This window comes from Macrobrachium rosenbergii, chromosome 20 (assembly GCF_040412425.1).
Source record: "Macrobrachium rosenbergii isolate ZJJX-2024 chromosome 20, ASM4041242v1, whole genome shotgun sequence".
Classification (NCBI taxonomy): domain Eukaryota; kingdom Metazoa; phylum Arthropoda; class Malacostraca; order Decapoda; family Palaemonidae; genus Macrobrachium; species Macrobrachium rosenbergii.
The window spans coordinates 27,435,001-27,452,500 of record NC_089760.1 but is presented as its reverse complement, the minus strand read 5'-3'; the positions used below and the strand labels follow the sequence as shown (position 1 = coordinate 27,452,500).

Here is a 17,500-nt window from a genome sequence, read left to right as displayed (position 1 = left end):
CAAAGCAAATAGCGCACCATTTGCTTAAAAAATGGACTGGAGAACGAAAACGTCAAGGAATTCCTGGACCATGATGTAAGATCAGTCTTGATCCTTGTAAATAAAGAAATCCGGAAAATATCTGTTAGATTTAGCCGTAGCGTGAACCATACTTGTTAAGAGCAAAGGCCGAGAAAAGATGTAAACGTACCAAAATCTAAAAATGGAAATAAGGAGACTATGGTAAGCTGAAGTGGGAGCAAAGAAGAAGACTGTATGCACAGACCCAGACTTACGCCAGAAAATGGTGCTGCTGGCCACAGCAAGGATAATTGGAAGTGTTGCCATCCTAACTAAATAGGGTATTGTGCGGTCAGATCCTCAGGTGGCTTGTTACAATCTTGATCTAAAGTTGGCGATCCCAGCCTAGCAAGGTTGTGTGATAAAAAAATAACATTAATAATGTTGCTTCATTCTTTTTTGTAAATGACACTAAATTATTTTGGTATCCAAATTAGGAAGGTATTGTCTTGATTTTAGTTTAAATGCCATTTTAACAGTTCAGCATCATTTTGCTCAGAATGTTTAGCTAACTCAAAAGCAATATGAATGAAATGGTTGATTATGCTTATAAAAGCAAGAGAAAGTAACATTTGGATATGTGGTTGTGTAATTTAAGATATTACAAATGATGTTCATACCAGGGCCTACTTAAATAGCTCCTACTCACACAGGTCGACTGGACTTACCAACGAGCTAAGGATAAAGGCAAGAGATTACTGAATAAGGTGGGCGTGAAAAATTCAGCGTCGTTGTGCCTGAGACCAGACGGTCTGTTTCCTTATCCCAAGGTTGGTAGTCGAATGTTTTTTCTTATATTTAATTAGGTTTCAGTTTACAGTAGCGATTTGGTATGGTCCTATAACAGGATGTAAGTTACCAAAATACGACCATAAAATTGTAATACAACATGCCTTATCAAGTAAAAGGACTAAAGAGTTTTGGCAGCATGGACATTTCAGTTTTGAGTATTTTGAAGAATTTGGGAAAATTTGGCAATTATTAGAATTACTCTGGAAATAAGATACTTAGAGAGTTTATAAAACTATTTATAAAGACATGATATATCACGTTTATTCATTCTAAAATTATTATTACAAAAACACCTTCGTTATCTTTATTCGAAAGGATTGTAAAAAGTTCGTGAACTGCCATAAATCGAAGCCACACCTTCAGACTTGCAGCCCAGGAACACTGTTCAATGCCATCAAGGAAGTCTGCGATTTCCCTTCGAAGGTTGTTTGCCCGAAGAGCAGAGCGACTCCCGCCAGTAAGTAGAGAGCTCATACGAGCCGGTAGAATGGTGCTTAACTCAAATAGAGCAGCACTTTCGAGTAAATAGCGAATTCTTATTTGTAGCTAGAATTTCTCCTACTAAAACGCAAGGTTGTCATACTAGTAGGTGAAGCACCCACTACCACAACTGAAAGAGACTTTCTTACTAGTAGGAACTGCATCTTGAACAAGTCCAAAATCGCCTTAATATAATGTGGGGGTATCCACTGACAAATAGTTGGTAGTGTTACTAATAGGTATGCCAACTCTTAGTAGCAAGTAATGCCTGATGATATATTTCTCTTTTCTGAACAGCAGAGAAGGTCCTTTTATTTTGAGGCGTACCCGTTTAAAAAATAAACACCTGTAGGTAACGGTTATTTGTCCAGATGATTAAATAACTTATTGAAGCAATCAGAGGCTTTTGTGATGTAGATGAAATTGTCTGATTGCTGCTTCATGGTGATACTAAAGTTCTGGATCCTTTTGTGGACAGTGCATGACCTGAGCTTATGAAAGGGAGTAATGGATGGTGGTGCGTAAAGGTGGATACATACCAGGTTTAATACCGATGCAAATTTTGGTCGTTAGGTTAGAATTGTTATTCGCTGGAAGTGAAAGTTATGGCTTGACCTCAAGGCCTCATTATTTTATTTTATTTTCACCTCCCCCCCCTCCCGTAAAGTGAGTTAGTTTGATGTAATTAAATGCACACTGATAGATGCAACAGTTAATGCCGGGACTCTGAAATGATTTTTTTTTTTCAATGCAAGACAGAAGGCTTTTTTATGGTACTTTTGGGCTTGAGTAAAATTTCTAAATAAGACAATGAGGATCTCATAGCTGTACGATTTTAGAGTTCATTGTTATAAAACGTTCATCTTTCCATCTCTCTCTCTCTCTCACAGTCACACTAGAGCATTACCAGTACTGAATCACAGACACCATTTTACTTTCATTTTAGCCCATATTTACTAACAGTGAAGTACTAATTCATTTTTTCCAGAGGAAGCAAGCGTTGTTGTTGCTCCGCCATCAGGACAGAAAATCAGACTGAGAGGTAGTAATGTCCCATGGGCTGGTTATGTGCAGGTAATATGTGATTCAGTTTTAGCTGTTCTTAACAGTTGCAACAAGTAGTAGATGTGCTTATGGAAACTACAGGCATCTGCTCATAATGCAGTTACCTATTGTCCTTAGACAGAAATCTTAGCAAAGGTGTGATTTCGCTTTCTGGAAGTACTGTAAGCTGTATGTTTAGCATTTTTATTTGCCTTACACAACACTTAACAGGTGCTATACGATTATGACACATGAACGCCTAATCTGTAGCAGATTTTTATACAAAAACATCGTTATTAAAATGAGACAAGGATTAGTATATTAATCATTATAGTCGAGTCGTTTCTAACTTAGTACTAAAAGGACCAGCATTTCTTGTTCTGAAATATTTGGCCAATATATGAGCTTGGATATTTGGTCTCTTCCCTCTTTTTTGTAATTAGAATTATGACCAACGACGCTTCAAACAAAGTGAAATGTTAGTACATGAGAAAATAAGTAACATTTGTCAGATATAACCGTATAATCTTGATCAGTCAGAGTCTTTAATCATGATCTGGAGCACCAGAATTGGCAGTTATCTGATTCAGAGATAACGACGAAATCGTGCTTAAACTCTTCCTCAATTTGCACTAATCTTATAAAAAATATTATTGTTTTTATTCACCGTCATGAAAAGAATTTCTGTAGTCCAGTTGCTTTCTTGGTTTCAGATGAAAAGCAATAAATACATGTAAAGCTATTCCATTATTAGCAGAATAAAACTGAGCGCCATGTATACTGCGAATGAACAACAACAACAATAATAATAATAATAATAATAATAATAATAATAATAATAATAATAATAATAATAATTAATTATTATTATTATTATTATTATTATTATTATTATTATTATTATTATTATTATTATTATTATTATTATTATTCTCTATGTCTTTAGGTAAAAGTAGATATACCTTAGCCAGGTCAATTGATAAAGCTAATACGAAATTTGAGAGACTTCTTGACAAATAGTTTGTATGTGAATGTTTGCAAAATCAGAATATTTTAATCTATTATCCAACAGATAGAGGTTGGTGGACGTTGGAGGGTTATAACAGACACCTTATACCACTGGACGAAATCGGACGCTGATGTTGTTTGCCGCAGTCTCGGCTATGAAAGGCAAGTTTCTCTTATCTTTTGTAGTTCTCTGTAAAAGAAAACTATTGAGATGGCTATTTGTCTGTCCATCCCCACTTTTTCTGTGTGCACTCAGAGCTTAAAAATTACTGAGGCGCTCCGTGCCAGTTCTTGGCATGCGTTAAGTTCTAGCACGTGCCAGTATTTAGTGCGCTAAGCCAGTATTTAGCACAAGCCAAATACAGGGATGTACCAGTATTTCCTTCTTTTAACGTGATTTTTTCCCATTTGTATGGGGTAAGCACGATGCCTTCGTTTGAAGGACTTTGATTTGGCTTTCGGGTAGACTTAGTGTGTGCTAAATACTGGCACGTGCCAGAATTTAGTGTGCGCTAAGTACTGGCACCTGCCAGTATATAGCACGCTCCAAGCACTGGTATGTGCTAGTACTTAGCATGCGCCAAATACTGTTATGTGCCAATTTTTGGCACGTGCTAACTTCTGGCATGTGCCAGTATTTAGCTCACTAAATACTGACGTGCGTCAGTTCTTGATACGTGCCAAATGCTGGCATGAGCTAGAAAATGTGCCAGAATTTTGTGCACCTATAATTCTGGCACATGCCGTACGTGCCATGGGCGCGTAAAATTCTTTCACGTACTGCCACCTGCCAGAATACATACCAGAATTCTGAGCGCCTAAAATCTAGCACGCACTGCCACGTGCTGGTATGTGCGAAAATTTTAGGCGCCCAAAATTCTGGCACGTACTGGCATGTGCCAGAATTTTGGGTGCCAAAATTCTGGCATGTATTCTGGCACGTGCCGGTACGTACCAGAATTTTGGGCGCCCAAAATTCTGGAACGTGCCAGTACATGGCAGAATTTTGTGCAGTCAAAATTCTAACACATACCAAAATATGTGCCACAATTTTGGGCGCCTAAAATTCTGGTACATGCCAGTACGACCCAGAATTTTGGGCGCCTAAAATTCTGGCACGCACTGGCACTGCCAAAATATTAGGCGCCCAAAATACTGGCACGTATTCTGGAATGTGCCAATACTTGCCAGAATTTTTGGCGCCTAAAATTCTGGCACTTACCAGCACATGGCAGAATTTTAGGCGCCAAAAATTCTGGCACGTGTTCTGCGACGTGCCATTCAGAATTTTCGGCTCCCAAAATTCTGGCACGTGCCAGTTCATGCCAGAATTTTATGCACTCAAAATTCTGGCACGTATTCTAGCACGTACCAGAATTTTGGGTGCCTAAAATTCTGGCAAATATTCTGGCACGTGCCAGCATGTGCCAGATTTTTGGGCGCCTAAAATTTTGGCACACACTAAATACTGGCATTGCCATTATTAGGTGCGTGCTAAATACTGGCACGAGCTAAATCCTGCCATGTTTCAGTATTTGGCGCACCGTAAATACTGGAACGTGCCAGTTCTTGGCATGCGCTAAAAAATGGCACATGCCAATATTTGGTGCACGCTAAGCACTGGCATGTATAAGTTCTTGGAGTGCACTCAATACTGGCATGTGCCAGAATTTAGATCACACCAAGTTCTGGTACGTTCCAGTATTTGGTGCGTGCTAATACTCACGTACTCTAAATACTGGCACATGCCAGAATTTAGCACTTGCCAAATACTAGATGTACCAGTATTAAGCATACACCAAGAACTGGCACATGCCAGTATTTATTGCGTTCTAAATACTAGCACGTGGCAGTATTTAGCAAGCCCAAATACCGGCATGTGTCACAATTTAGCGTGCGCTAAGTACTGACACATGCCGGTACTTAGTGCATGCTAAGTACTGGCACGTGCCAGTATTTGGCGTGCTCTAAATTCTGACATGTGCCAGTATTTGACACGCACTAAATAATGGCACATGCCAGTATTTGGCGTTTGCTAAATACTGGTATGTGCCATTATTAGGCAGGCACTAAATATTGGCATGTTCTAAATCCTGGCACATGTCAGTATTTTGGGCACCTAAATACTGGCACGTGCCAGTTCTTGGCATATAAGAACTGGCACGTCCCAGTATTTGGTGCTCTCTAAGTACTGACACGTGCCAGTTCTTGGAGCTCGCTAAATACTGGCACGTGCTAATTACTGGCACGTGCCAGTATCTGGTGCATGGTAATACTAGTGCACACTAAATACTGGCACGAGCCAGAATTTAGTGCTTGACAAATACTGGACATGTCAGTATTTAGCGTATGCCAAGAACTGGCACATGCCAGTATTTAAAGCACCCCAAATATTGGCATATGCCAATATTTAAAGCAGCCCAAATACTGGCTCTTGCCACAATTTAGCCTGTGCTAAGTACTGGCACTGCCACAATTTAGCCTGCGCTAAGTACTGGCACTTGCCAGTATTTAGCGTGCACTAAGTACTGGCATGTGCCAAATACTGGCACATGGCCGAATTTAGCACATTAAAAAATTGGCATGTGTCAATATTTGGTGCGCTAAGTTCTGCCACATTTCAGTTCTTGGAGAGCCTTAAATACTGGCATGTGCCAGTATTCAGTGCATGCTAAGAACTGCCACATGACAGTATTTAGCGCACTCCAAGAACTGTCATGTGACAGCACTTAGCCAGCGCTAAATTCTTGACACGTGCCTGTACTTAGCGCATGGTGAATACTGGTACGTACCAATATTTAGCGCGCTTCAAGAACTGGCATGCGCCAGTAGTTAGCGAGCGCCAAATACTGGCACGTGCCAGTTCCAATGCTTCTGCCATTCTGTTAATGAACCCTGCTATTTGTAGATGTCATCTCTCCTCCTTTTCGCTAGGATTTTGGAAATATATATTATTTTTTTGCATTTTATCCACCTTTTCGCTTCATGTGACCATAGCACCTCAGTATTTTTTTCATTTATGTAGAATTGCAATTATAATTAGATTCAGATGTGGGATCTCTCCTAGATAATGACCCCCATGGGTTTTTGGGGTCGTTATCTAGGACTAATGTTTCTTGGCAGTCATTATCTTTATTAACCGTCTTTTGTTTATTTTTACGGTAATCACTAACTGGCTTGCACTTAACACACCAGGAAGGTGGATACATACCGGGTTAAAACACTTGGGGGTCACTACCTCGGAAAGATGCTAGATGTGCTCGGATCTCAAGTATGCCATATGAAAGTAATTTATTTGCCCTTGCTTTGCATTAAAGGGGAGCAGAGTCGAAATCTCAGGGTCGCACATTCGGCCTAGTCTCGAGACAGGAGGCGGAGTACAAGGTTGTTGAGTGTATGGGCCACGAAGAGCACTTCCAGCAGTGTCGTCTAGAAAGAGGAACTCAAGAAGAAGTCGACAAAACTGTCGTAGGTAAGTGTTACGACATCATTGTATTCTTCTGAAATTTTATTGTAGGTAATTCCAAAGACCTTTTCAAAAATTATAATGAGCTAATTCCAAAGACCGTTTCTAAAAGTATATTGGAGGTAATTCCAAAGACCGTTTCTAAAATTATATTGGAGGTAATTCCAAAGACCTTTCTAAAATTACATTGGACGTAATTCCAGAGACCGTTTCTAAAATTATATGAAGCTAATTCCAAAGACCGTTTCTAAAATTATATTGGAGGTAATTCCAAAGACCGTTTCTAAGATTATACTGAGCTAATTCCAAAGACCGTTTCCAAAATTATATTGGAGTTAATTCCAAAGACTTTTGCATCAAGATTGACTAGATTCATGAGGTCATTGCTCGTAGTTGCGTGTTTTGAGAGTAAATGAAAAACGTAAAAAAATGTAATCATTTACTTCCTGAGTATTGTAGTAGTTTATCCCGACTTCAGAATAATGCCTCCATCCTTCCATTGTTGGCTTTTGTCAGTTGTTTGACTTCCTGTTGACATGACGTGCATGATTTTTATATGTAGGAAAAAAATATGAAATTTTCTTTACTTTTTTCATTTAAGTTTGTTTACTACACTAATGTCCTTCCTGCTCTTAGGACATAAAAGTGCTATGTCCTTGCAACTTTATTTTGTGTTGCTGCATTGTTTTATAATTTATAAAAATGATTTAACACATTTGGCATATCATATCTTACATGCTACTTTATCCTATGCCACTCTTACTCAGAAAAAGACGTAAAGCCAGGCCCAACCAGATTGCTAGTTCCTTCATACCATTCGCTTTCACAGTGGATTTCTCTTCTTTCTTCTGTTTTTCCTGGCTCATAAGATGTTTTTGAAAGTGAGGGTTTTCTGTCATTCAGAAGGAGAAGGCCATGACGACAACTTTCCACGACTGCGCTTGCGTTGTTCAGCCAAGCTTGCATCTTTCTCTCGTACATAGGATCAGTTCCATGAAATTACGATCGATTAACTCAGGGTAAACTAACTCGTGTCCTTGAATCAGTCGCCTAGAGTTTTCCGCGCCAAGTTTCGTGACCGTTCACTACTTTCCTTCGAAACCGGAAGTCGCGGATTCATTTCAAACAGAAAGTTCGCTTCATTCCACATTGTCAAGGAACGATTTTAATTTTCTGTAAAAGAAAACTATTGTGACGGTTTTGTCTGTCCGTCCGCACTTTATTTTGTCTGCATTTTTTTTCCTGTTCGCACTTTTTATGTCCGTACTTTTTCTGTCCGCCTCAGATCTGAAAAACTACTGAGGCCAGAGGGCTGCAAATTGGTATGTTGATCATCCACCCTCCAATCATCAACCATACTAAAGTGCAGCCCTCTAGCCTCAGTAGTTTTTATTTTGTTTAAGGTTAAAGTTAGCCATAATCGTGCATCTGGCAACGATATAGAATAGGCCACCATAGGGCCGTGGTTAAAGTTTCATTGGCCGCGGCTCATACAGCATTATACCGAGATCAGCGAAGGATAGATCTATTTTCGGTGGACTTGATTATACGCTGGACAGAAAACTCGATTGCCCGAAGACACTGCGTCGCATTTTTAACTTGTGCTTATTTGATATCCATACACTACCTGCTTCCTGATGCTGAGAATGAAGGGATGAATTTTTGTCTTTTTTGTTTTTTTTGTTTCTGTTTTTTTATTTTTGTTACTTCCGAGGGGATTCTAAATACGACACTGTATCGTTACCATATATTCTCATTCATTGAACTTATGCTTGGTGTTTCTTTCTTTTTTATTTTATATATTGTTCCCTTTTTATATAACATACATACATATATATGTACATACATACATACATACATACATACATACATACATACATACATACATACATATATACTATATATATGTATGTATGTATGTATGTATGTATGTATGTATATATATACATACACACACACACACACACACACACACACACACACATATATATATATATATATATATATATATATATATATATATATATATATATATATATATATATATATATATATATATATATATATATATATATATATATATATATATATATATATATATATATATATATATATATATATATTATATATATATATGACTCATCACTTCCATGTCGATCTGTGTATAGGCGTACGATGCAGGATGAACTGGGTATCAGAATGTGGCTTCGGAGGCGTCAGTTGGGGGAACAAGTGTTACCATTACACCCGGGCACAAACGCTGGTCACCCATGCCCAAGCAAGAGAAATATGTGCCCAGAATGGTGCCAGACTTTTGTCCATAGAGTCTCAGGTAAAATAACGAGATTCTTTTCGTAAGTTTCAGATTTAAGCTTGATATTGATCTTATTGTGTTCAATCATTAGTGTTGTTTTTTATTCACATAATTTCTTGTTTAGAAATTTAAATATCACTTGGATGTTTACACACACACACATAGATGTATATGTATATATATATATATATATATATATATATATATATATATATATATATATATATATATATATATATATATATATATATATATATATATGTTTTGTATATACTGTATATATACAGACCCTCTCACTCCAAATTTAAGATTCTTCAGTATTCTTCATAAGAATTGAATTCATCACTAACATATTGAAAATATGAATATTACATGTTATAAATATTTGCCTTTGTTTTAAGCAGTGAATGAGGTCCCTGTAGTCAGTCGACTGTAGTGGACTGCAACCTGGGTGGAAAAGAGCATTATATGTAATCTATTTGCATTGCGAAATGTCCTCGTATCATCAACACAGGTCATAAAATTGAGGTTCTTTTCTTCTGTATTCGCTTGTAGGCCGAGAGCGACTTTGTTTCAGAGCTACTGACAGCTGCAGCAGGAGATGTGGAGCCGGGCTTCCACACAGGGGGCGTAAGGACCGAGATATTCGGGGACGTTTTCTGGCTGTGGCAAAATTCAACGTCGGCAGCGCCGCATATGCTTTTCACTAACTGGTGGCCTGGTAAGTGCGTTTCTTTGGCCCCAATTCTATTTTCTGCTCTATTCTACTCTGAACTTTTATCGGCGCAAAAGCGCCGAGACAATGAGATGGAATTGATAATCGGGTTATGGAGGAAATGAGAAGCTTTTATGCAACGTAATGTTGATTTCATGTAGGAGCCGTGATTTCACAACCTTCAAGATCACAGACGCAGTGTTATTTAATGACTTTCTAATTCTACTGTTATTACAGTACAGTAATGTAAAGGCAGTTTCAAGGTAATTTTTTTGAATTGTCAGGTTTGGTACTTTAGGTGCTCTTGAGGCCAGAAGATACGTTGAATGATATTATGGATGAACCTTTGACATGTTTATAAGTACGCCTTAAAGGATAAGATAATTATCTTTTTCTAATTTATTTCACCATTTTAATACAAAATTAACGGTTTTTGTTTAGTTTGTCTATATAAATGTGTGCACATGCTGAATAATAATAATAATAATAATAATAATAATAATAATAATAATAATAATAATAATAAACCTTTTAATGCTAGTAATATTTAGAACTAATTTAATTGGCTAAGGCTGGAATTCGAGTTCTGGAGAAGACTCCCGCCCTCCTAAACAACCTTGGCAACCGAAGGGCTCGGAAGGGGGTCAGGAGTCCGTCACCCAGTGCATTGTCCTGCGGGATAATTTCCCTGTTGCGCGCAGTGGGTCGTCTGTTACAAAGGCTCCTGCTGAGTACTTCTTTATGGAGGTTCGTAAAATGTGTTGTTTTTATTTCCTTTTGTTTTTTATTTCGATTGTCCGGTGTGTTGATGAATATCACTTCAATGCAAGCTTAAAACGCTATGTCTCTTTGTACGTTCATTTGTTAATCTGGAGTCTTTTGATTATACATTTGTTATTTTTATCTGTTTCTGCGGCCGTTCTGTTTTATTTTATTTTTCTGTCATGAGCGTTCCATTTTTTTAAGTTTGCACACGTCTTTGGCCATGCGTGTGCATGTGCGCATGTGCAGATAACAACTTCTATTGCTTTTATTTCAACTACTTTTATTTCATTTATTTCAGCTGACGAACTGTGCAGAAAGGCTCCATTTCGTATGTGAAACTGACAAGAAAGACATAGGTAAGGTCAGATTCTCTCTGCTTGGTTAAGTACTATATTGTTTTTATTCATGCAGAAACACAAAGGCTTTTTCCGGGGCTACTGTATGAGCCAGTGAGAGAGAGAGAGAGAGAGAGAGAGAGAGAGAGAGAGAGAGAGGGAGAGAGAGAGAGAGAGAGAGAGAGAGAGAGAGAAAATCAAACTTCTCTTAAAAGATTTTGTTTTACATCAGTAATTAATTCCATCAGCATAGATACAATATCCTCACAATAATCAGTATCTTCAATTTATAAGCAAATAAAATTTTCCCTTGGTCAAAAACATGCGTTCACTGACCCTCATAAACAGTATCATTTACCATGAAGGTGATAAGATTTCTAAATGAGAAAGAGGAGGAAAAAGAGAGCGGAAATTTTTTGTAATATTCAAGAGATGAAGAGAATGATACAGCGGAATCCCATCTGGGAATTATTACCGTTATCTTTATTATTACTAGGCTGTTCTTGTTGCTGCTGCAATAGCTTTCGTTAATTTCTAACAGCACTGAAATTTCGATTTAATCAATTTTTCAAAGGAATGTCTGTAACTCACTTTTAGACGAAAATAAGCAAAATCCACCTTTCTGGATTTATTTTGCAGATTATGCACGCCTCTGTTCACTATATAATTAAATTTGCATTATCATGTTTACCCGTTGTTGTATATGAAAGTGTAATTATCTGCCTCTGTAGTGTCAGATTGTCAGTTGAACTTGAAAAGCACCTGGTCCAGAACTGAAGGTTCTGATTGTGATAATGCGAAATTAACTTATCAGTTACCAAGGACGATTTCTTCCATGGTCGGTCGTTCACTCTCATTCTAGTTTATTTTCACCTTGACAAACTTCATTCGTGTCTTATTTTTTTCTTTCTTTGTTACTTGTCTGTAATTAAGTTTCTAAAAATCTCTTTCTATTTCATTTTAAAAATGTATCTCGTTAACAACAGTTTAAAATTTCATTTCGATCTTGGACTGAGGTTTTACAGAATGTTTTGTACTTATTTAACTTAGAAATACTTTTCTGAATATCCAAATGTAATATATTGTGCTTATTTAACTTAAATAATTTTCTGATTGTCTAAATTTAATATGTTGCTCTTATTGAACCTCGAAATCATTTCTGAATATGGAAATTTAATATGTTATTCTTATTTAACTCCGAAATCATTTTCTGAATACGGAAATTTAATATTTTTTACTTATTTAACTTTGGAATAATTTTCTAAGTATTTGAGTGTAACTAAAATGTCGAAAATATGTTAATTTATCTGACGTTTCGAAAATATACAAATTTTAATCATCTCCTCAAAGTACTTGGTTTTGAATAACGTATTTTCCTAACATCTGTCTTCAATCTCTTCAAAGGATGCATCGAAGGGCGTGGCGAGTTCTACCAAGGAGAAGCCAGCATCACCGTGGAAGGAGAGGTGTGCGCCCTTTGGTCTCAGCCGCGGATCCAGGAGAAGCTGGGGCATCTCGCCAATTCGCACATTCCTCTGGTTGCGAATCGCTGTGCCAATCCTGATGGTGACGACCTTCCTTGGTGCTACACTTCCAAGGGCACCGTGGGTTTCTGTGACATTCCAAGGTGAGCAACGCCCCTTCGACCCCTAGCTGCAACCCCTTTTCATTTCTTTTACTGTACCGCCTTTCTTATTCTTTCTTCCATCTTACTTTCCACCCTCTCTTAACAATTGTTCCATTGTGCAACTTCAAGGTTTTCCTTCTATTACTCCTTTCAAATCTCATTTACTCTTTAGTTTCCATCTCAGCGCTGAATGATATCCTAGGTCCCAGCGCTTGGCCTCTGGCCTAAATATATATATACATATATATATATAATATAATATATATATATGTATATGTATATATATATATATGTATGTATGTATATATATTGTATATATTGACAAAATAGCCATACAGCTTCATTGTGTATATATACCTGTATCGGTACCTGATAAAGAAGACTGTATGTCTGCGAAAGCTAGTCCTTGGTAAATTGAAGAATCTGGAATCTAAACCATCCTGTTTATATGTATGTGTGTGTTCGTTTATGTGTGTGATCACTGTTGCTCAGCTCAATGCCCAATAACCTTGCCTCACCATAGAGAGGTCTGTGAGTGATCTCACTCTGGGATACGACTGGTTTCGCTTCCAGTGTTCTTCTGTTGACTTGTGTAATGACAAGGTGGTTAGTCGATTATGGTGGCTTGTAGCTAAGTTTGAGAAGGGTACACGCTAGTTGCCTCATTCCCAAAAATGGTTGATCTAATGCTCAGCTCATATTTTTTAATTCCATGGATCGGTCCCAGCCTTCCATGCAGTTGTAAATAGGGTTACCATCCTTACCACAAAGGACTTGCTCTACGTAGAGTGTTAGTGCCGTCAGTGCACCTCACGTGTTGTACTGTAGGCATTACTAAAGGTTCTTTGCAGCGTCCCCTCGGCCCCTAGCTGTAACCCCTTCCATTCCTTTTACTCTACCTCCGTTCATATTCTTTCTTCCTTCTTACTTTCCATCCTATCCTATCAGTTGTTTCATAGTGCAACTGCAAGGTTTTCCTCCTGTTGCCACCTTTCAAACTTTTTCACTCTCAATTTTCCTTTGAGCGCTGAATGACCTCATAGGTCCCAGCGTTTGGCCATTGGCCTTAATTCTATAATGTGTTCAATTCCAAAAGACTTGATGAGCAACAGGAAGCCTTTCTTTAACCCTCCTGGCGCAACCCCTTCGAGAAGGGAAGAAAACATGTGTGCGCCTTTCCTTATGAGGAGAGAGAGAGAGAGAGAGAGAGAGAGAGAGAGAGAGAGAGAGAGAGAGAGAGAGAGAGAGAGAGAGAGAGGAGACGCCATCATGAATGAACGCAAACCCTGAACGACCTCTTACCTTTGCAGGTGTCCTCAGCGTCGGGATGATCGCGACGTCCCCACGGTCATCGAGGAGGACACTAGCTGCGGGGCTGATAAATTTGCCTGTGCCAGCGGAGGCTGCATTCACCAGGAGTGGCAGTGTGACGGTCAACAGGTATTTCATTGGATGACTTTTTTTTTCGTTTAATGATGTGAACGCTTTCTATTCATTAGCATTGTAACCCGATATCGGAGTCCAGAGAAGTCGGGCTCAAACAAGGATGTTTGAATTTTACTGTGAATTTTTTTTCCAAAATGCAGTCATTTTCCTGTATCAAGCAGAATAAGAATTTCAAGGATTCAGAAGAAAAAATGAGTTGTAACACAGCTTTTGGGTTTTACCTTATCACACTTGCTTGTAAAATCTAGTTCGAATAGTTTTGTATGAATCTTATATTTTTCATTTTACTTTTGTATATTATCAGTGGTAAAATACGCTTAGTAATGAATCATTCACATGTATTACTCAGCAAAGACTAGGAGAAAAAATGCCAAGTATCATGAAAAGAGAAAATGTATAATTTATTAATGACAAACAGATACGAATGTACAGAAAAAACTGAAGGGGGCCCGGGCATACTGTGAGATAAAAATACAACTTAATGAATTTATTATGAGTATTTAGGACACTGATTGAGGGTCGCTCCGTGTTTGTTACCTCTGTCATCAGAATCTAAGTTTTAGTGTAATCCACGTCCATAAAAGATTTAGCAGATTTATGGCTGCTTCAGGATGAAGGTGCGACAATTACTGATCACAATGTTAGAGCCATATAAGGGGCATGAAGAAAATCAATGGTAGCTCAAGTGATCCTAATTGGTCATCTGCTGGCTCGTCTCATTCGGGGAGCGAGTGCGACATTCGTCCCGGGCAGTATCGGATTCCCAAACCCAGATTAACCGTCTTTTTTTTTTTACGAGTCTCTTGGCACACATCTAACCACAGAAGGAGTTGTTTCCTCATCTGTTGAACATAGCAAGGGAGGTGACAGCCTCGTTTCAGAGTTAAGCAATCTTAAGATGTCCGTTGCTCACTGAAGGGCGCAGCATCTCGAGACCTTAAACTAGACCGCTTTTGTGTCCAGCAAAAAATGGCTAGGATTAGGGGGAGGAAACTTCAACTTACCGGAAGTCTGGGGAAGAGGCATCACAGAGAATGTGTGGTGTCTTGTGAGCATGAGTATGTCAGTTAGTAAACAGATAATAGGTAGTGTTATAAAAGCCATATACAGGTTAGGAGAAGGCTTAATATGAGGTAGGAATATTAGAAAGAAAGCACCAGGCCATAACATTGAACAAGGTTTACACTGTAGTATTGCAAAATGTAGGCAGAAGATGTGAATCTTAATTTTCGTTATTTGGAACATAATGAAAAAGACATTTTTTTTCTTTTTGCTTAGCATCGGGAACCTCATGGTAAACGGCGCTATTACTTTCATGAAGAGAAAGAAAACTTTAAATAAACATATTTTTGCGTTATAATGAACTAATGAAGAAAAGGGCTATTGTATTCTTGACCAAGAACTGTCTGAAACCGAAAGTATTACTTTGAACGATTGAAAATAAGCGCGTCATTTATTTCGAAGGTCCTCTAAAGAAATGCAGAATCAGATGAAGCCTAAAGAGGAACATGTTAGTTGTGATAACATCAGTAGTAGATATTTTTTATTAATACGGAGAGCTTGTATTTTCTGACGTCTTATTGTCGATATCTGTGTAATTTTATGTTATTCTGTGCTCAAGACAACAAGGTGTGAAATATTTCTTCTGTTTAATGCCGTTATATACCATTTAATTTCGTGCCGTGGTATGTTCAGTAAAAGATCTACAAGTATTCTAATGAATTACGAGCTGTCTAAGAGCAAGAGCACGTGCTGGCATAAGGCCAATATAAACTAAAACCACGACATCTAATGACAGATCACAGTAGATATCTGCAGTTAATTTCACGTAATCCTCTGTCTCGATTAAGACCATCAGGCATTACTGAACCATCTCATCTAAAACTTATAACAATCATTAGGACTGCGCTGACGGCAGCGACGAAGAAGGCTGCCGAGACTACAGCGCCTACTACGCGAAGAAAGTCAACCACAGACTGAAGGGGCGTGAGGTGGAGAAGTGGCTCTACACCCTGAAGACCACCTGCGCCGCCAGGTGCAGCCAGGCCAAGAACTTCGTCTGCCTCTCCTTCAATTACGAGTGAGTATTTCTTCGATCTACCTCGGGAGATAATTTCTTGCGCTCGAGTTTGATTTCTTTTGTTTTGCTCTTTCTTTCTTTTTCTTTTTTCTTGCGTAAGTTTGTTTTTTTTTTATTTTCTTTAGAAGGTGGCGTACTGTATAGCTTTGGTGTTTAATTTTTTCTGCTTAGGAAGTGGCATATAGTTTTGTTGTTTTATAGATCGATGCTTAGATACGTTGATTTTTTTGTTGTCTTTAAATTTTTACAAGGTTATTTTTTTTTATAATATATATATTATTTTATATAATATATATATATATATATATATATATATATATATATATATATATATATATATATATATATATATATATATATATATAGAATATACATATAATATGCTATTTTCTGTATCTGAGTGTGTTTTATACACCTAGATATACACCAACATGCTTTTTCTGTATATGTGTTTTATTAGATAGACAACATATATGTTAAGAATTGTAATTAGCATTATTAACTACAGTACATTTTTCAGTATGTTATTCTGTTTAATCAGCATGATTGGAAATCTCTCTCTCTCTCTCTCTCTCTCTCTCTCTCTCTCTCTCTCTCTCTCTCTGCTTCATCAAGCTTTTACTATATAATAACTGTATATTTTTGCATATAGCACCTTCTCAGCCATTCAATCTGTTCCATTTCAAAGCAAGTATCATGCAGAAGACTTTGCTCGTCTCAGTAAATGTTCCTTAAGAAATAATACGAAAAGGAAAAAAGTCAGTATTATGGGAAGACAATGAGAAATCAGTAAGATAACAGTGAATCATCAGTAAAGGATACTGACGGCTCAGATAAAGAAAAGTCAGCTAAATAGGAGTACTGTCTATCTGAACTGGACAAATTTATGCGAAATTGTACAGTAAAATATTAAGTTAACAGAGGGACAGTTGAGGTAACTTGCACTCCCTTATAATCCCAGATCTGATCGCTCGAAATCATGGATGAAAAAACAGGAAAATTGAACATAGTCAATCTCATGGGAATTTCCAATACAACTTTCGAAATTAGGGCAGGAATTGGGAAGAATATCAGCAGTGCAATAGCGTTTTTGAACATGGTGAATCATTCTTTTCACAAGTTATGAACAGAGTACCCTTTAAACAGGCCTTTGCCACTTCGATGCAGATTTATGTTGTGTTCATATTTTAAAGAAGAAAATTCATTCTTGAAAAAGAAACTTTATCCTTGGAAACTGATGACCAAGAAGTGGCCAATATTGAGACAGCCATTTGTGGACACTGGAATATCAGAAATTGCTGCAAATTAAAAAAGATGGGAAAAATTAGGTAATGAAGTTAAGTGTGACATAACTGATGGCTTATGAAT

At 37.6% G+C, this 17,500-nt stretch overlaps 1 protein-coding gene across 2 annotated transcripts in view; it reads left to right on the top strand.

The window, feature by feature from the left end:
• LOC136849172 (antigen WC1.1-like) overlaps positions 1 to 17,500 on the top strand; it is an 89,146-nt gene that overhangs the window by 44,555 nt on the left and 27,091 nt on the right. For both annotated transcript variants that reach the window (XM_067122281.1, XM_067122282.1), the window contains 12 exons: positions 714 to 830; positions 1,168 to 1,309; positions 2,321 to 2,406; positions 3,449 to 3,546; positions 6,702 to 6,856; positions 9,019 to 9,182; positions 9,720 to 9,885; positions 10,451 to 10,626; positions 10,943 to 11,000; positions 12,384 to 12,606; positions 13,917 to 14,046; positions 15,954 to 16,132. In XM_067122281.1, coding sequence (XP_066978382.1) covers positions 714 to 830; positions 1,168 to 1,309; positions 2,321 to 2,406; positions 3,449 to 3,546; positions 6,702 to 6,856; positions 9,019 to 9,182; positions 9,720 to 9,885; positions 10,451 to 10,626; positions 10,943 to 11,000; positions 12,384 to 12,606; positions 13,917 to 14,046; positions 15,954 to 16,132 — 1,694 coding nt within the window. The remainder of the gene's footprint in view (positions 1 to 713; positions 831 to 1,167; positions 1,310 to 2,320; positions 2,407 to 3,448; positions 3,547 to 6,701; positions 6,857 to 9,018; positions 9,183 to 9,719; positions 9,886 to 10,450; positions 10,627 to 10,942; positions 11,001 to 12,383; positions 12,607 to 13,916; positions 14,047 to 15,953; positions 16,133 to 17,500) is intronic.